The sequence below is a fragment of the Uloborus diversus genome, chromosome 7 (genome assembly GCF_026930045.1).
Source record: "Uloborus diversus isolate 005 chromosome 7, Udiv.v.3.1, whole genome shotgun sequence".
Classification (NCBI taxonomy): domain Eukaryota; kingdom Metazoa; phylum Arthropoda; class Arachnida; order Araneae; family Uloboridae; genus Uloborus; species Uloborus diversus.
In genome coordinates this window covers 92884516-92905355 of record NC_072737.1, presented here as the reverse complement: position 1 = coordinate 92905355, position 20840 = coordinate 92884516, and the positions used below count along the sequence as shown (strand labels likewise).

Genomic DNA, 20840 nt, shown 5'->3' with positions numbered 1-20840 from the left:
TGGATTCTCGTACTCATAAATGAGATTGAAGACATGACGTCTACTTCAGGCATTAATTGATGTTTCCATAGATGTATAGACTTAAAATTTGTTATTGAAGACAAGACGTTCACAAAAAACTACAGACATAACGAAAAACTAAAAATATATATACATTTTACTTTCCTTTTATACCCGCGCGTGGACAGCAAGTCCAGCCCCGGGTTGTTAACACTTCATCACTACATTGCTAACCGACGAAACTTTTTAAACTCTGCTGAAACCGTTAGGGGTTTCTCTATATAACCTCTCTCTTAAGGCAAACCTTGCGAACACCGCTAGACTCAGGCAAACAGAGCTTTGAACTCATAAAGCAAATTTCTGACGTGTTCCCTCTTTCGATTCAGTGCTGGAGATTAGTAAGCGTCATGAAAGAGTTCCAGATCTCCTTGGTTCTATTTCTTTTATACATCTGCCATCCATGATAAAAATCAAAGCCAAAATTAAAATTGGGCTAGATTATATATTTTGTATGTAAAGGAAAATGGTATAGTGTCTTCCGACCGCGGCGCATTATTATAACGGCAGATCAGGCAGGGACGCTCTCTGAGTGTAATAGGGTGTATTCATGCGCAGTCAATGAACCTAGTTGGCGCGAAGAGAAGAAGGGTGAAATACTATCTTCTTTGAAAAGGCTAGCGTTGTGTGAAAACATGAAAAAATAGATTCGGGAATGGCAGGAATATAAGGATATTAAAAGTGTGGCAGTGTGATTCTTATCGCACTGTCACATTATCCCCCCCCTGAACAAGAAAAATTGTAGGGGAACACATCAGGAGTTAAAATGTATATTATACAAAATATCAAAAAATTTCATGAGTTAATGAGCATCATGTATAAAAATATGGCAAACAATTCAGCAATATCATCACTGAGAGAACGAAAATCAAACATTTACATCAATTGACATCATAATTTCCTGAGTCGGTAATCAATACTGAAATGACTCGTGTGTGTTAAATCTTGTGTAAGCAAACATTATTTCAAACTTCAAAGTACAGTGTAATTATATGATGTTTATCTGAAATTTGTATTTATCGACATGTACATGACCTAGTCAACCGTATATAGGACATTTCTCATTTTTTCACATATAATTCATTTTTTAAATCATGTTAAACTGTGACAAAAATTTTCTGGGACACAAAAAGTAAGATATACCTAACAGATTACTAGAGAGTGTCAAGAATGAAGAAGAAATCTGACATAGGTGTCGGGCACCCATTTTTTCAATTATTCCTCCCCATTTTGTTTGAATAGATGAATTAAGGGCACTTCCCCCTCAGCTAAATACGGAACCAGCCTGCTATGAAACCGGGAATGCTATCAGAGGCGCCAAATAACAAGTGATAGAAGAAACCCAAAATCAGGCTCAAAGTCCTGTCTCAAAATTTACTCCTAGATGGAAATTTTGTCAAAAATCTCTCAAGAAATCAAAGTATTAATCTTGACTTGAAACACCCATTAAATTTACTGTCATATGAACCCTTTATAACACCTCTCACTTCTTCCTTTCCTTAATTTTTTCTTTCTTTCTCTTTCCTTCTTTCTTTTCTCTTTTTTTTTTTTTGAATTAATTATAGTCAACATCTTTTTGTTGGAATAATTTACTAACATGTAGTTTCATAATTTTTCCTTCATTGTGCACATCTTTAATCAAATAATTATCATTTCTGAATTTTTTGAGAATTTCATACGGTCCATTATACTTCGGTTGCAAGGCATTGGATCTTTGAAAAGCAGAGATAAAAACTTTGTCCCCTATCTGAAAATTTGGTGGTTTTCTACCCTTGACATATTTTTTCCTGGAAGCGAGGTATGCATCCTCATGTTTATCGAAATTGTCTTTGGTCTCCGATATTTCCTTGGAAATTCTGTCTAGGTATTCTTTGTAGTCCTCAATATAATTTGGATCATTGTTTAGGTTCAATGGGATGTTAAGTTCTCTACCAAAAAATAATTTAGCCGGTGAAAAACCAGTGGCGGTGTGAACTGAGTTGTTGTAATAAAGTTTGAAAATCAGTAGCTTTTGTGTCCATTCGAATGTCTTATTGCATAAAGCAGCAATAGAACTTTCTAAAAATTTGTGACATCTTTCGACGCAGCCATTGCTTCTCGGTAGGTACACTGAAGTTTTTCTGTGTTGAATATTTAATTGTTTTAAGAAATTGTTAAATTGACCCCAACGAAAACTGGGACCGTTGTCCGAAGTACAATCCTAGGTATACCAAAATTTGAAAAATGAGCATTTAAAGCTTTAATAATGGTAGGACTCGTAATGTCGGAAAGAGGAATTGCTTCTAAAAATCTGGAATAGTGGTCAATAATTGTCAACACAAAACATTTGTTATCTAAGCTACGTGGTAATTTTCCAACTACATCAATTTTAATACATTCATTAACTCCCAAGAATTTTTTTGGAATCATCTCATAAGTGGTTGAAGACTGCTTAGGTTTGTGGCTCAAACATTTTCTACAATTTGTACAAAATTGTTTAGTCACTTTGAACATACCTTTCCAAAAATAATGTTTCCTCAAGAAATTATATGTTTTGTATGCACCAGAATGAGGAGTGTGAGCTTCAGTTAAACAAATTTTAAAAAGAGTGTTGGGAATGAGAATTTTGTTTTGAATACTTTTTTTTTCTGGACTTTTTGTTGTGGTTGACAAATTTAAACATAACTAAATCTGACTGAGAGTCGATGAAACATTTTGAACAAACTTTTGGGTCATTATTTTCAATGGCCTGAATGATTTTCTGAATTTTGTTATCCTGTCTTTGGAACAATTTTATAGATTCGTTACTAAGTTGTTCACAAGCTTGGAATAATTGTAAGTTATTTACATTCTCATTGTTTTCTGAAACTACCCTCGATAAATAATCACTTGGGTTTGAAAATCCAGGGATATAATTTGGAACAAAATCAAAAATTGTAAGTATAATATCCATCTAGCTACGATTTCAGGTTGTTTATCTAGTTTCATGGGATACGTAAGACTTTTAGCATCAGTTAGTATTTCAAATCTTCTGCCATATAATTTGTCATGAAAAAATTTTACAGTAGAAAAAATAGCAAACAGCTCTCTTTTAATAGAAGGGTATCTTGACTCGGAAAGAGTTAACTGTTTGGAAAAAAATTCAACAGGGAAGTAATTACTACCAATCTTTTTCAACAAAATATCACACACTGCAATTTTGGATGCATCTGTAGCCAAATAAACATTGTCGTCAAGTTTTAAATTTTTTAAAGTTGGATTATTAAGCATGATATCCTGAATTTTATCAAATGCTTGTTGGCATTCCTGTGACCAAACAAATGGAATGTTTTTTCTGGTTAAATTAACTATAGGGTAAGTAAGTTCAGAAAAATTGTGTACCATATGTCGGAAATAATTCACCATACCTAAATAAGCTTAAACCTGTTTGACATTTCTAGGAATAGGAAACTTAGTGACTTTCTGAATGTTTTCCTCAGAAGGAGAAAAACTATTGTTATCCAATTTGTATCCTAAGTAGGTTATGCTGTGTCTACATATTTGAAGTTTTGCCGGATCTAATGTTAGGTTGAATTTCTTCAATCTATCGAAAACTAATTGCAAATTTTGTTTCATTTCCTGAATACTGTTGCCTGCGATGATTATATCATCCAGAAAAGATTTAATGTTACTCCCCTTTAGGTCATTCAAAGCTTTAGAAATCAAAATATGGAAAAATTGACACGAGACCTTAGAACCGAATGGTAATCTAAGAGGTTCAAAATTCCCTAGTTCCATACAAAAAGCTAGTTTCTCCCTATCAGACTCCTTTAATTGAATTTGAAAAAATGCGGACTTTAAATCTAACACACTATAAAATTGGCGACCAGAAATACAATGCATAATTTCAATAACAATAACCATCCGAAATTTCTATTTTTCAGGATCATTGTTCTTGTTTGTTTTTTTTTTTTCTAATGAAAATAGCAGGGAATGCATATGATGATGATGATTCTCGTATAATTTCTGCCTCAAGTAATTTAGCAATTTCTTGTTGTGCGAATTCTTAAGCGATTTTGGGAATAGGGTATGGTTTTGTTTGTAACGGAAAGTTATGAAGTAATTTAATTTCAGGAACAACTTCGCTAGTTGAACCCAAAGTCAAATAAGATTTTGAAAAGACTTCGGTATTTCTCATTAACATATCCAAAATGTCCCTTCTTTGTGTATGGTCTAAATGTTCGAGATCGAAATCAGATTCTTTAATTTCCTCTTTCCTTAATTTTCTGACCACAGATAAAGACAAGGTGTTAACCTGAAATGGTTTGCTATTGCTAGGTAATATGCAATCAGATTGATCAAAATTTTTGACTGAACCAAAAATTGACTTTTTCCTCAAAATGATAGGTTGATCAGTGTTATTTTCAACAATTGTTTGAATTGTGTTATTAAATGAAACTTGGCGAATAGAATCAGAAGTCAAAATTTTAGATTTTCCTTTCTTTGGGATAAAGAGAACTTCAAAAAATCAGTATGGTGGATTCCTTGACTTTTGTGACAATATTAGGCTCAAGTAATGATAAAGAAGCTCCGCTGTCAATTAATGCATCAACAATTAATGAACCGAATTTTAATTGAATGATTGGTAAACTGTTTTCTGCGGAACTGTTGCATGAGAGTACAAATTCCTCGACTTCTTCGGTAGGAGTATTAATTCTCTCAGGTGTGGATTTAATTTTTTCATTCTTAGCTTGTTCTCTATAATAGTGGGTACCTGTCTGAGAACAAGAATTTTGCTTTGGTTTGATCCAAGCACCCACCATTAGTTGAAATTGCTTCGTCTCCCAAAATTTCCTCTGTTGTTTCTATACGGGTGAGTGTATCTGCCTCGGAAATTTCTACCTCTGTTGCTCTGAGAACCACGACCTCTGTTGAAATTTTGACCTGAACTGGGAAAAAACCAACAATCAGTTGTTAGATGGCTTTTCTGACATATGTGGCAAGAAATTGGTTGATTCTGAAAATTTCAATGACTTTGAAATTGGCAAGAATTCCCCCCCCCCCTTAATTGGAAATTGTTAACCTGACTGTCCCTATTGTTTGTTAATTCAGAGAGTTGGGAAGTTAGTTTAGAAATCAATTTGTTATTTTCCATTTGACTCCTCATCAATGTGCTAATTTGGAAGTCCCAAGAATTATTAGATGTGGCACAAGACGCAGACTGCTCAAGAGCCTTCTCAACATTTATAGCACATTTAAGGGCAGATTTAAAATCTTTAGGTCTGGTTTTCTTTACCTCCAACCTAATGTCCCTCCTAAGAACTTTTAAAAATTTTGTCAATTTAATGTTTTCCGCTAAATCAATAAGTTCCTGGTTGCTAGAGCTATTAATCCCAACATAGAGTGATGCCTGTCTTGATATTTCCTCCACTAATTCTCTGACTGACTGACCTGGTTTGTGTGTAATTTTCGAAAATGTTGACAGAATATCAGAAAAAGATTTAGTTTTCCTGAATTTCGCGATAAGCAGTTCTTGTAATTAAAATGTCAAAATGTCAGTAATCCAACGTTATTAAGCACAAAACTTGCAAATGATTGCAGACACGTGTTTCGGTGTTACAAGGAACACCTTTTTCAATGCAAAGAAGTGTGAGCTTTTGGATGAAAAGTCATCCGAGAAAAGCAACACGGTGGAACAGGAGGTAGTATGAATATCAAAAAATAGAAATTAAACAAAACAAAAAAGATAAAATGACACATGGAGACAAAATTTATTATATAATTCCATCAGGAAAAAACCGTTAAGTAATAAATTTTAAAAGAAAACCCATAAACAATGCAAAAAGTCCAAAAATGAAACCACTCTGAATAAATTAGCAATAAATTTACCAGCGGGAAAAACTATGTATGGAAGCAATGTATCAAATGGAGAAATGCAGAAAAAACAGAGTGAAGGATAAACATATTGGAATTAGTTAATCAGAAAACGAAATAAGAAAGCAAAAAATGAAAAAATAAAAGTAAGAAATGTACGACGTTTACATAAAAATAATAGAAAATCTAAACCAATTTTAACAAAGGAGTCCACACAGAAGAAAAATAGGGAATTGCAGTAAGATCGTTAACTAAATTAGAACGGTTCCTCAGGATGTGAAAAGATTCCCAAAAATCAAGATCCAACGAATTGGGGCATTTTTGGATAATTTGATAAGAGTTAAAATCAAAAGAGTGATTCGATTCCCAACAGTGTTGAGCAATACTGGATTTATTCAGCTGTTGTTTTCTCACATAGCTTTGATGTTCTTTTAACCGAAATTTCAAAGAACGGCGGGTCTGTCCGATGTATCCGAGTCCGCAATTGCAAACAATTTTATAGATCCCACAGCAATTAAGAGGGTGAATAGAATCTTTAAGAGAAGAGAAAGAAAGTTTATTAATAGGAGAAAATACCACTTGGAATTGGAATCGCTTCAGAATCTTAGCAACCTGAAAACTGATACCAGGGAAGAAAGGCAGAACAACCAAATTCTTAGTGTTAAAAGTTCTATTAAGAACAACATTTTGAGATTTTTTGCAAAGTTTTTTATAAATGGAATCAACTAAGGTGGGCGGATAGTCTCTATCAACAGCCACAGCTCTTATATAGTTAAGTTCCGCATTAAGAAGCTCAGGTGAAGAACAAATATTCATTGCACGATAAACATATGTGTTGAAAGCTGAATATTTTTGATTAGGAGGGTGAGACGATAATCTATGTGGGGGTAAGGAAACAGCAAAAGGTTTACGATAAACCGTAGTTTCAAAACCGGACTCAGTTCGAGAAACGAGAACATCCAGAAATGGAAGGCAATTATTCTGTTCTTTTTCACAAGAGAATTGAATATGAGGATCAATGGAATTTAAAATGGATAAAGTATCATCAATGCTTAGTTGACCGTGGGTCATAAGAACAAAACAGTCATCAACATAGCGAACATAGAATTGAAACTGTAGTTTCTGAAACAACTTGACCTCAAAGTAATGCATGTAAATATCACTAAGGATGGGGCTAAGTGGTTTTCCCATTGCCAAACCATCCAACATAGTATAAAATTTACCATTAAAAACAAAGGAACTTTGCCTTAGACAAGTATGAGTAAGGAAAACTAAATCCTCAATTTCCTTAGAGGTAAAATGAAATTCAGACAGTCTACTCTGAAGGCATAACAATGAACCCTCGACCGGAACGTTCGTAAATAATGAGTTCACATCAAAAGAAACCATAAAAGAATTATTTGGAACGCAATTCTGAATTTTTTTTGACAAACTCGATAGAGTTTTTTACAGTGAATACATTATTACTCATAAGAGGAGAAAACACAGAGACTAAATATTTTGCAAGTTTATAAGAAGCCGTACCAATATTGGAAACAATCGGTCTGAAAGGAATGCCAGCTTTATGTACCTTGGGTAAAGCATAAAATCTAGCGCAATTAGCAATAGAAGGAATAACAGAGCGTTTAACATTTATTGGAATAGACTGAACAGACTTGACAGCCGAAGAAATAGTCTTTAACTCATTTTCACTAGGATCTTTAGAAATCTCTAAGTATGGACCAGAAGAAATCAAATCATTAGTTTTGTCAACATAAGATGATTTGTCAAGAACAACAATTTGACCACCCTTGTCAGCTTTAGTAACAACAATATCTGAATTAGAAGTTAAATTCTTTACAGTACGCCGAACAGTATTAGTAAAGACGGGATTGGAAATTCTAGAATTAAAGTCCACATTAGAAGCAATAAGATGCCTAACGCAATCTTTTTGATTGGATGATAAGGCACTAAATTTAAAAGCTTTCTCAATAGGAGCAATAAGCTTAGAAAAAGAAGGTTTGCTGGCCAGAGCAAAGTTATCATTGCATTTTAGAGCATTAATTTGAGAACTATTTAAAGGAACACTTGAAATATTAACGACAACATATTTATTTCCCACTGGTAAATTTTCCGAAGGAACAACTTTCGAATTTCTACAAAGTTTAGCTAATTTCTTTTTCAAAACAACTTGATGATTCTCCGTAGAACGAAGGGTTCTAGACCAAGAAGTTCTATCAACATAATCAAAATCAGAAATAGAATTTGAAATAGAGAGATGCAAATCATAGAGCTCACGTTCAATAAACGAGAGGCGTTTCCTAGTTTCTTGGATCGAAGCTCTAAGTAGAGCCAATTTCGACCGAAAAATAACTTTATCAATTTTTACAGAACGTGGTAAGTTACATTTCAAAGAAATAAAATTCGGAATAACTTTCCTGCGCCTACATTCTTGAAGAAATTTTAAGTGGTTCAAAAAGCGAAACTTCTTAATACGAAGATTGCAAAACCTATTGATTTGAGACATTCCAAAAACAAAATAACAAAGTACATAAGAACAAATTATTATCAAAAATACAAATCAAATTAAAGCAGTAACAAGGCAAAAATGAAGCAAAATTCAAAACTACCAAATACAACAAATACAACCAAAATTCAAGGCAAGAAGAAAGAAAAAAGAAAGTAGAATGCAAACGTACGGCCCGTTTAAGCCAACTAAATAAAGAATAAATACCTTTGTGCTGAAAAATTAAAATGTCAGTAATCCAACGTTATTAAGCACAAAACTTGCAAATGATTGCAGACACGTGTTTCGGTGTTACAAGGAACACCTTTTTCAATGCAAAGAAGTGTGAGCTTTTGGATGAAAAGTCATCCGAGAAAAGCAACACGGTGGAACAGGAGGTAGTATAAATATCAAAAAATAGAAATTAAACAAAACAAAAAAGATAAAATGACACATGGAGACAAAATTTATTATATAATTCCATCAGGAAAAAACCGTTAAGTAATAAATTTTAAAAGAAAACCCATAAACAATGCAAAAAGTCCAAAAATGAAACCACTCTGAATAAATTAGCAATAAATTTACCAGCGGGAAAAACTATGTATGGAAGCAATGTATCAAATGGAGAAATGCAGAAAAAACAGAGTGAAGGATAAACATATTGGAATTAGTTAATCAGAAAACGAAATAAGAAAGCAAAAAATGAAAAAATAAAAGTAAGAAATGTACGACATTTACATAAAAATAATAGAAAATCTAAACCAATTTTAACAAAGGAGTCCACACAGAAGAAAAATAGGGAATTGCAGTAAGATCGTTAACTAAATTAGAACGGTTCCTCAGGATGTGAAAAGATTCCCAAAAATCAAGATCCAACGAATTGGGGCATTTTTGGATAATTTGATAAGAGTTAAAATCAAAAGAGTGATTCGATTCCCAACAGTGTTGAGCAATACTGGATTTATTCAGCTGTTGTTTTCTCACATAGCTTTGATGTTCTTTTAACCGAAATTTCAAAGAACGGCGGGTCTGTCCGATGTATCCGAGTCCGTAATTGCAAACAATTTTATAGATCCCACAGCAATTAAGAGGGTGAATAGAATCTTTAAGAGAAGAGAAAGAAAGTTTATTAATAGGAGAAAATACCACTTGGAATTGGAATCGCTTCAGAATCTTAGCAACCTGAAAACTGATACCAGGGAAGAAAGGCAGAACAACTAAATTCTTAGTGTTAAAAGTTCTATTAAGAACAACATTTTGAGATTTTTTGCAAAGTTTTTTATAAATGGAATCAACTAAGGTGGGCGGATAGTCTCTATCAACAGTCTCATCAATATTCTTGTAATGCCTCAATGGTGTTACATTGGGATGCCGCACAGTCATTTATAAGGTATTCTAATGCCCTATCTCCTAAATTCAGTTTGAAAATAATTAGTCTCTTTTCAGGGGTCCATTTTTCTAGATTAGCAATGCTGTTAAATTGCTTTATATAGAAATCAATATCTTCCTCACTTTTTCCGTAGAAAATTGGTAATGATGAGGCTAGACTCTGTTCTATCATTGTTGTACCCTTTGGCATTGCAATTGAATTATCAAAATTAAAATAAATTCCTCGACTTGTTTAGTTTGAAAAATACTGAAAATGGTCTTACACAATCCTATTAACATATAATAAACAATAACAAACTCACATATAATAGATCAAAAAATATACTGCTCAAACCTTATTATAATGTAAAAATGAATTTGAAATACAATACAATCAAAAATTTGAACCATATTAGAATAGATCCCGTTACGAAAATATCAAATGTAATTCTGACTTTTCCAAAAAAATTTTAACATATAACACAATTAAACCATTTGTCATTCAGATAAATAAATGCATATGCAATATAATATTCACCAGAAATTTTTTTTATAATTGACTTTGTCTCTCACAGTGATGGTTTAGTTTACATTTTCAAAATAACCCTGTTCTCAACCTTAAAAAATTCTTTTAGCACGGCACCATTTTTTTTTACAGACAAATATTTAATATGAATATAGACTTATTATTACAATATTTATGGCCAAGTTGATATTTTATACTCTGAATTTAAAGTGGAAGTACATTGCGTTAATAGCCGCTCGAAAATATAAACAATGGAAACAGTTGAAATGTATCAAAAATTGATTTAAATCATTCTTATCTTTTATCTTTCATTAATCATAAAATAACATAATTGAAGATATAAATTTATCTATTTGTAATTATTGGGTACCCATATTGAATTTAAACAAGACGCTACTGGATAAGCGGGCCTGCTGCAGTACTGGGGAATATGTACTGTGATTAAAACATTATTGTTGTAGTCATCGTATTTGTAGGAGTCCAGATATAGATGATTCAGAACTTTAAAACATTGCTCAAGATGAAGCTAAATATTTAATTGGCTGGAGATTTCTTGTTTGTAGTCTTCTTAGATCTTTCACAGATATAAGATTTTTTTGTTAAAGTTCCGGCATGGAGCTTCAGTGTTTTAGACAGTTCTCATAATGAAGTTAAATATTGATATGCTGGATAATTCTTGTTGGTAGTTTTCCTTGATCTTCCACAGATATGGGATTGGATTATTATAACGGCAGATCAGGCAGGGACGCTCTCTGAGTGAAATAGGGTGTATTCATGCACAATCAATGAACCTAGTTGGCGCGAAGGGAAGAAGGGTGAAATACTATCTTCTTCGAAAAGGCTAGCGTTGTATGAAAACATGTGAAAGCATGAAAAAATAGATTCGGGAATGGCAGGAATATAAGGATATTAAAAGTGTGGCAGTGTGATTCTTATCGCACTGTCACAACAGTAAGCTTTCCTCAATCTCCCTTGTGGATGAAAACAATTCAATTAACAGGGCCCCTAGTGGTGATTTCGTAACCAGCAGAGTTTTTTCTGTTTCAATGTAACTTCTGTAAGATTGTAGCATCAGAATCAATTTGTTTTGGTTAAATAGCTCAATTGCAAAATTTGTGTTATGCTATTCTTTTTGCCCCATTCAACATGAAAAACCCTGTACTTCAAGACATGGATCTCTAATCTTTTCTACTCAAGGGCCATATTATAGACGTTTTTTTTTTTTTTGAGCCGAAGCGGGCCAACAATATTTCAGTTCAAATGGTCTATCCAGACAGCCCATCTTCTTTTCAATCAAGAACTCATTGGTGCTTTTTGAGATTTTTTTGCCTCAGTTCTATTTAAAAATGTTTTAAATGAATTATATTACTAAATTAAAAAATGTTTTTTTCAGCTTGTAAGCATCCTGTAGGGCAGGCAAAATCTGTTTGCGAGCCAGATGTGGCCGTAAGTTGGAGACACTGCTTTAAGCAATTAAGAATGAGATATTACATAATGGAGGGCAATCTCACTGTTACAATGATTTCAGTTTTCAACTGTTTCCTAAATGGTTTTGCAGCAGCCCACCACCAGGTGCTGCGAGGAGAAGCCAAGTCCAGCGAACTTCTGCCATTCTACCAGCAGTTGGCGGCAAAGACAAAAGAGCACCAAAAATTAAACACAAAAAGAAAATGATTTCAAGTCAGTGCATTCCCTGATGTGATCGCTACCAGCTGCTCTGTAATTGTGATGGACTGGGTCACATTTAGATTTTACAAGCTTTAAATTTAATCTTTTAAATTGTATTTTAGAATTGAGAATGTTATCAAAAATTGTTTCATTTTAACTTGCCATATAATTGGATTGCAACAGTTTTATATTTAAGGTTATCAGATTGACACATACGTTGTCACATGAATTGAGCCAAATGTAGACAAGTGATGAAGAAACTAATTGAGCGGAAACAAACCTGTCCATGCACATAAGCGCTGACGAAGAAGGCAAGGGTGTCCGGCCATGGGATACAGTTGAAAGAGTCCCACCATCGTTTAACTACAATGGACACATAGAAGCCCAGGATGAATGAAACAGGAATCAAGTCCCCATACACCTTGCAGTACAGAGAAACCTTTTCAAAGTACCTGCAAAAGAAAAGACAGAGACAGTAGGGGATTTTTCTCATTTTTCTGACTGATTGCTTCACTTCCCAATCAAACTTTTAACTTCTTGATTCCTCAACCGATATAAAAATTAAAGTCAATCCATAATTCTTTCTTACTTTTGAAAGGAAAATATTAATTTTGTACTGAAAATTCATTTTCTAATTTTCTTTGCAGTAATTTTTTTAAACATTAATAATAATTAATTTTTATTTAAAAACTAGAAAGTTGCCCGTCAAGGCAAGGTATGATGGGTGAAAATTGCTTCAACATTTGGACGAAGTCATTGCCTGTTTGGTGATATTCTGATAGTTGAAATTGTAACCCTAACTTCAGTGGATTAACCCTAAACTCTAGCAGGTAGCATTCATTGTTGACCCTTTTTTCCTTTCTTCCTTCCCCTGAAATGAGACTTACTAGTAAAACAGTTAAGTTACCAGACTGAGTTCAACTTTGTCACGATAAAGCCTTTCCCTGCATGTTAAACATTACCAAAACATATTATCAAATTATCATGACCTGGAGCAAGTTTTATTCTTGAAACATGTGCGTTAGTCGATCATCAGCTATATAATATAAGAGGATAAGTTCAGTGACCATGCAGTCTTAAGTCAGGTGAACAGAACATGTGATTTTGCTGTCACAGCAGTACCAAGCTGTATTATCAGTAGGATTGGAGAGGTTCTATGGTTAGCACAATTCCCAGATCTCAGCTCTTTTGAACACTTTTTACGGCGATATCTCAAGAAGGAGGTTTATACAGGGCCAGATTTGGAAGTGTGGAGGCCCCGGGGCAACAAAGGAGTGGAGGCCCCTAATCAGGGTTTGAAAAAATCATCATATTTTCGAAAATATCCGATACTTTAATATATATCCGATATTTTGATATAAATATATATATCCGATATTTTGGACCCGAGAAAGTTAGGATATTTTAAAAATTTCATTGTGGGGGCCCCTTTGTTGTGGAGGTCCTGGGGCAGTTGCCCCGCCTGCCCTCCCCTAAATCCGGCCCTGGTTTATAAGACTTATTCAGCAACACCTAAGGAGCCTAAAGTGAGGACTCCAGATAAATTGCTGCAGTAACACAGACACTAGTGGGACGCTCCAGTGAGAATATAGTAATCTATGTATGTGAGAGGGGGGGGAGGGGAGTCAAATATCATTTACTCACATAGTAAAATACCAAAACTCATTATCGTGAAGTGGTATGACTTGTCTCCAAAAATTTTTCATGAAAACAAAACATTAAACTATTTTTTTAAAAAAATCTGTGTGATGGAACATTCAGCATCAATAATTTTGTCTGCTTTCAGCTTGTCAGAATATGAAAGGTTTTTGTTATTAGGATGAGGCAAACATACAGGCCCACTTACAAGGACTGCAAGTAACCTGATGGTGGAAAAGGGATAAAATTTTGGAAAGGGGAATAAAACCCATCAAACAAAATAGTTTTTTTCACTGTCCCCAGAAATTAGTTCACTCTCTGACATCACTCGTAGACAGAAACACCCCCCTGGGAGGTCAATGTGACCTTCCAAAAGCTTTCCTTAGTCTGCAAATTTCGTCTCGCAATTCAGCAAATTTGGAGACATAGTTGCAATATTGAAATTATTAAATGTTCAAATATTCATTTTCATTAGATCAGGGGTCTGTCCAGGATTTTTCACAGGGTCTGTTTTTTGTGAAAAATCAAATAATTTTGTGAAAAATGAATTAATTTTGTGAAAAATCAAAAAATTTCGCAAAAAATTTTTTTTTGTTAAAACGAAATTTTAGAATTTAGAGATGGCACAAACTGCATCAATTAAACTTAAAGTTGAGTGTTTTCCTCTTCTATGATGTGAAAATCATTCTGGATTTTTTTCCTGATATTTGGCGGGGGGGGGGGGGGGGCATCGCTCTTTCAAGTATCATTATTTATCTACCATTCTGCATTATGTTAAATTATACTAGATATATTTCTGTACAGTATTTAAAATAATTGTAACAAAAATATAAATAAATAAAACAAAATTCAGAATAGGGTTCAGCATTCAACTTTTTGACCCAAGACACTCTTAAAAAGCACAGAATTTCGTTTAAAACTTATAAATTCCGTGATTTTAACAAAAATAAAAAGATATTTCACTTGTTTACCTCTTAACAAAGCGTAATGATCATCAAAAATTCGAAAAATCGGATTCCCATAGTGGATGCAAAGAGATTCGCAATTCTCAAAGTGAAGGCATCAAAAGTATAAAAACGGCGTGTAAAAGAAATATTTTTGATAAAATTATTTCAAAATTGCATTTTAGAGTCCTTTGATAACATATCATTAATATCTGAACACAGTTGACCCCCCCCCCAAAAAAAATAATAATAATAAAATAAAATAAACCATCTATTCAGCATTTTAATTTTTGACTCATAACAGAAAATGGAATTTTGCTTTAAAAACTTGATATGAGAGTTCTAACAGAAATAAAGAGACTTTTCATTTATTTGAATCCTAATAAAGCGAAGTTAGCTTGAAAAAAGAACAAAATATGATTCTCATATCGGATGTTAAAAGATTGCATTTTTCAAAATGTAGACATGTAAAGAAAAAAAAACGGTAGTTTAAAGAGTTTATTTAAAGTTAATCATCCTTGTTAGCATCGAAAAATCAAAACCCATATAATTTTCTCCCAAAATAACAATTAAACATCGCAGCACTGTAAAAATGCAAATATTGACAAGCCAACAAAATGATGAAAATATTTTCTAATCAAGTCATTATAAAGGTTCAACGTCAGACACTAAGTGGTGATAGTTTTAAAGTTGGTAACCCTATCTGAAGCGATCATATTTTTTCCTCACCCTTACTATCCCTTTGCAGTTCTAAGTTCATTTCGCAGATATATATTATTATTGTTTGTTAAATTATGAGCAGAGAAAAGTGCTTACCTATGCCTTTTCAGAAAAGTTTACAACAACACCGCTGCTAATTAGCCGTGATAAAACAAACAATCATTATATTTATTTGACAGTAGCAATTATTTATGGCTTGCAGGAGCATCGCAAGAGTGCCGATTTTTTCCTTCTTTTTTTTTCAAAATTAGCCGAATTTGTATAAGCTGATCCCTCTAATTTGACTTAAAAAAAAGTACCAAAAATTATCGGTTTATACACAGAAATATGCGTTATTTTGCTTTCAGATTTGCTCTTTCAATAAACAATTTGTGACAGATCCGATCTTGTTTATCAGAATTTTGTGAAGGGTCCGTTTTGTTTAATCGGGATTTTGTGAAAGGTCCGTTTTGTTTGATCGGGATTTTGTGAAAGGTCCGTTTTGGTTGATCGGATTTTTGTGAAGGGTCCGTTAACGGACCCAAATATCTTCTGGCCAGACCCCTGTAGATGTACGATAAAACTCTCTTGGGCCCTTTATTTTTTAGTTAAGAAATTGAGCCTGCGTATATTCATAAATTTTCACCAAAACAAGAGCTCAAGGAAATCCTGATACAAAAATTTCTCAAACTTGAAGTTTTAAAATGCAAATTAAGAGAACTAAATATTCTCGGCATACCTGCGTTGTGACTCTCCAAGGAGAAATCTATATGTAATACTCAGGGAATAGTAGAAGAATACATACAGGCCAAGATCTGGCCACAGCAACTTGTAAATGCTACCTCTCCACCTAAAAACCAAGGAGAAAATAAGCAGCATTCATGAAATGGAAACACAAGGACTTAACAAAATTATTTCCATATTTATCACTAGTTAACTATTACAAATATACTTTTATGAAACATTTTACCTCATTATATTCTCACATACACATCAATTATATATCTGTATAAATTGTTTTTATTTTTAAATTGAGGATTATTAATTCCTTCATCAACAGTTTTAAAAACCCTTGTTTGGCAGTCATTTTTACATCATGCCTGAACTACAATTAAGATAGCTACTTTTCAATTATTTTCAACTATAGTAGGACCTCTATGTACCATAGAAATCGGGATGGGACTGATCAAAAATTTCAGATAAAAGAGGATTCTTGAAAATAGAGAGGTAGGATACCACAGAAGCTCGACTCTGGACAGTAAAGACAAGGGCAGATTTACCATGTTTGCAAATATCACCATTACGAGGACGCAACGAAGGGAATACAAAATTGCACATAATAAAAGTTTTAGGTAATTATATAATAGATATAGAGTCTAAAAATCTATAAAACTACCACTGCTGAAACAATCACACATTTACAAAATAACTATACTTAAAGTGATGTATTACTATTATTATAAACAATAACTTATTTTAAACAAATGTTATACAAGACAGAAAATGCAAGTTAAATGTCATAAGACGAAATATGATACATTTTAATTGTTAGGTATAATGCTACTAATAATTCAGTTAAACATTTCTTCGTTCTTTTATATTAAAGTAAACACCTTCAAAAAATAAATCAATGCATAAAACTACTAATTTCTTTCAGATTCAACTGCTTTCAAATATACAAATACAAATTCAAAAGTGACGACCAACAACAGGCTCTGGGCTCAGCTAAACTGGTCCTATTCAAATTACTATTTCCAGTAAAGATCAATGGCCCTCTTAAAACTATCTACTCCCCTTGCTCATTACCACCTCTTCCGGTAAGCTGTTCCACTACCCTGCTAAAATAATAATTTTTCCTAATATCCATGTTAGCCTGAGATTTAAATAGCTTAAAACAATGACCCCTTGTCCTGTTTTCAGTGCTTAACGTTAGCCCTGTAACATCTTTCGTTCTAATAAATTTAAACAACTGAATCATGTCTCCTCAGTTTCTTCTTTGAAATATGTAAAATAACATTTTAAAACTCATTTATGTTCTAAAAATTAGCTAGTGGGCGTAGAAAAAAAGTTAGAAGTGTACATGCATACACATAATTTGATGACTGCAAAAGAATTGCTGCATTTGGAGACCATTAAGTGAGAAAATTTCAGTAATATTGAAGATTAACGACTTTGTCAGAACAAGATTTCAGTATATTTTCTGAAGATTCTGGTTTCTGGTAAAAAGAGCTTTATATAATCAAGGTTCTACTGCATGTTCAAATCACAACTTTCATCACCAGGTCAGAAGAGGAAATAGACATTTGTTAATAATGTTTAATCACAAACTCACAACAAGTGCTGAAAAAAAATAGCTAAGTAGTGAAAATAAAATCTTGGTAGAATTACCATTTAGAATAAGTTTTGGGGGACACCTAATGAAAAGATCTTAAATTTTCAGTAGCCAGTCTAAAGCATAATGGAGCCCATTGTAAAGGTTCAACACATCAGAAATTCAGGTTCAGGCCTAAATCAGCATACCTGCAGATGCAGATCCCACAGTGCGAGGGAGGGGGGGGGGACTGATTGAAAAACCTGCACTAAGATGTATAACGTTGCAAATATACACTGTTATGCTAGTTATGGAGGGGTCCGTCCAACAGATTTCGTTGCACGAGGACCCAAAATTTATAGATCCAGCCCTGTTCTGCTTAAATTTGTAATAATAATTACATTCCACTATTCTTACAACTGTGGCTTCATTTATACAAAAAAATAAATTCATGTGTAAAAGTACAGATTGATTTTGAGAAAAGTAATGAAAACAAAAGAAGAAATACCTAAAGAGAAGCTTCCAGAAGCACCCAAAACCTCTGCTGGTGGCAACCTCAGCACTGTATGTTACAGTCATCACTCATGACAGGTTTGCAAACCTGCTTTTCTTCACATTGCCATAGGTGAAATGGTAAATGCTGACAAAAAATAAAAAGAACGATTAAACCTAGCCTGGTTGTAATATTATTTCAAAATGATTAGACTACTATTTTTTGTTTTATAGAATGAATGAATATTTATGAGTCATAAGATAAAGCAAACTATGCTGGACACTTAAGGTCCCAATAATGATTTTAGTGCAGGTAAAATAATGTTAAAAAAATCATGAAAAGTCAGGTAAAACTTTCTTGTTTTCGTAACATTTTAACACATCAACAGATTTTATGATTCAAAAATGTACCATAATATATTTTAGGATAAAAATTATACAAAAAAAAAGTAAATTAATTTGAATTTTGACCTCTTGAATTCAAATTATGTTTTTCGCAATTACGATTGAGTGTATGTAGGTGTGTGTGTGTGTGTGGGGGGGGGGGTATGTGTGTTTGTGTGTAGGGGGTATGTGTATGTATGTGTAGGCATGTGTGTTTGTGTCTGTGTGCTGGCATAAGTGTGTGGGTAGTTGTGTATATGAATGTGTGTGTGTGGGAGGGGGGTATGGGTGTATGTGTGTGTAGGCATATGTGTTTGTGTCTGTGTGCAGGCATGGATGTGTGGGTAGTTGTATGTATGTGTTTGTGTATGTGTTTGTGTGTGTGTTTGTGTGTGTGTGCATACGTGTGTGTGTAGTTGTGTATGTATGCACGTGTGTGTAGGACATGGATGCAACCTGGAGACGGCTTTCGCTATAGGAGCAACATCGTGAGGAGCGGGTCGACGGTGATGGTGCGGAGGGTGGCGGTGGGAAAATAAAATGATAGGAACATCAAAACAGTCAAATGAGAACAATAAGCAATCGTGATTGCTCAAAAAAAAAAATGCATATAACGAAAACTTTTATGGAAATCAGGGTTGGTAAAAAAAACCGTTTTTTAAAAAAAAAAACGGTTTTTTTTGGTTTAAACCAGGTTTTTTTGGTTTAAACCGTTTTTTTTTGGTTAAAATACTATTTGCGAGAAAAACAATTAATTTTCAGAAGGTAATTAAGGTTCCATGTAATTAACAGTTATTCAATAGTCACCTTATACCTAATTTCTTGATTAATTAAAGAGATAAGAACAAAATCTTGTAACTAAATTAAATAATTAAAATAGCTTTCTGCGGGGGAAATATTGATTGAAATGTTTGACTTGATTAACATATTAGTATGCATCTATATATAGACCCTTTATGATACGACAAGAAGTGGTGTTGATGCGGGTTAAGATAAAATATAATGAAGATCCAAGAAAAAAACTTTATAAAACCAACATAATATGAATAATTATCGAATAAAGGTAAAAGTTATATTTTTAAGCATAATCTTTTCAAAAGAACAATTTTCATATTTTTTCTTTCTGATCTTACATAATGCTGATTTTTATATACACAATGTCACAAATATTGAAGTAAAGCAAAATGTACAACAGTACATGATTGAACAGTCAAAAAATCGATTGCTGTTGTACTGACAAAGTTTTTAAAAAAAGTGCTGCTCTATATTCGACTCCGTTCTTATTTTGGAAAGACTTGGAAAAGATATCGACTATCGCTAAAACAAAGAACCAAATCAAAAATACAAAAATTGGTGTAACATGGCTTAAATTACAGCTTATTTACTGGCATACATGTTGCATCCAGCATTGAAATTTAAAAAATATTAAATTCAAACTCTTTAGAACAAATAAATGTGTAGCAAATTCTATTTCAAGAATTTTTTTTTGCCAAAAACGTTATATCTTCTGCAACAGTGACTGAGTGGTGGAAAAGCCAGGAAAAAGAATTTGAAAAATGCAACGCAACCGTCTTTAAAAGTCTTCAACATTACTAAAACCAGCTTCAGAAGAATGCAGTGCATATATTTTCATCATTTAGATATCATTCATAACTCAAAAATTGATTAGGCTCTGGAAAAGCTTCTAAACTTGCTTTTCGTTCAAAGTACTAAATAACATAAAAATAATATTAATTTATAATGTAAAAGTTGCTATGTATTTATGCATATGTTATTGTGGTGTAAAGTTGATTTTATGTAATTGTAAAAAGATTTAGACACATATTTATGAAATGAGTTGAATACATTACATATACAGGGTGTCCGAAAAGTCCTCGACACATAACAATGATTTTTAGGTTAAATGTGTCAAGGACTTTTCGGACACCCTGTATATTTATTTATAAATGTAATTTTACAGTTTTTGTTTGTAACAGATTAAAAATATTTTGCTTTAAACCAAAAGAACCGTTGTTTTCTCCAACAGTCTTTAGAAAAAATTCATTTAGTTGAAAGCCTTGAACAAAAAGACTAGCTTTGAAGCTTTTTCCAATCCTAATTTGTTTCTTATTTTTGATTATACGAATCCAAATGTCGAAAAAATTCTTTCGAAACTGGCAAACAAATGGGCAAAAATGTCACGCCCCTGCAACAGGAGTGAGCAATATAATGGATTGCATCTACAATAAAAGATTCAATCCTTAGTAAATCTTAACTAATCATGCAAATTAAGCATAATGATGGAAGTTGACTGAAATCTGCTTTATGGCACATATATGAAATAAAATTAATATTTTTTTTTCGATTAAAACTTGTAATACATTTTGAAGAAGCAACTTTACAATTTTAGTATTTATCTCTGCAACTTAGCTAGGAACTTAGCATAAATGGAATTTT

At 33.0% G+C, this 20840-nt stretch overlaps 1 protein-coding gene across 1 annotated transcript in view; it reads right to left on the bottom strand.

The window, feature by feature from the left end:
* The window catches only part of LOC129226792 (bestrophin-2-like), a 44134-nt gene extending 26025 nt beyond the window's left edge, over positions 1-18109 (bottom strand). The window contains exons 1-3 of the mRNA XM_054861421.1: positions 18037-18109; positions 15957-16067; positions 12217-12388 (exon numbers count right to left, since the gene is read on the bottom strand). Of these exons, the coding sequence (XP_054717396.1) occupies positions 12217-12388; positions 15957-16067; positions 18037-18107 (354 nt within the window). The 5' untranslated portion in view covers positions 18108-18109. The remainder of the gene's footprint in view (positions 1-12216; positions 12389-15956; positions 16068-18036) is intronic.
* Between the last annotated feature and the right edge of the window lie 2731 nt (positions 18110-20840).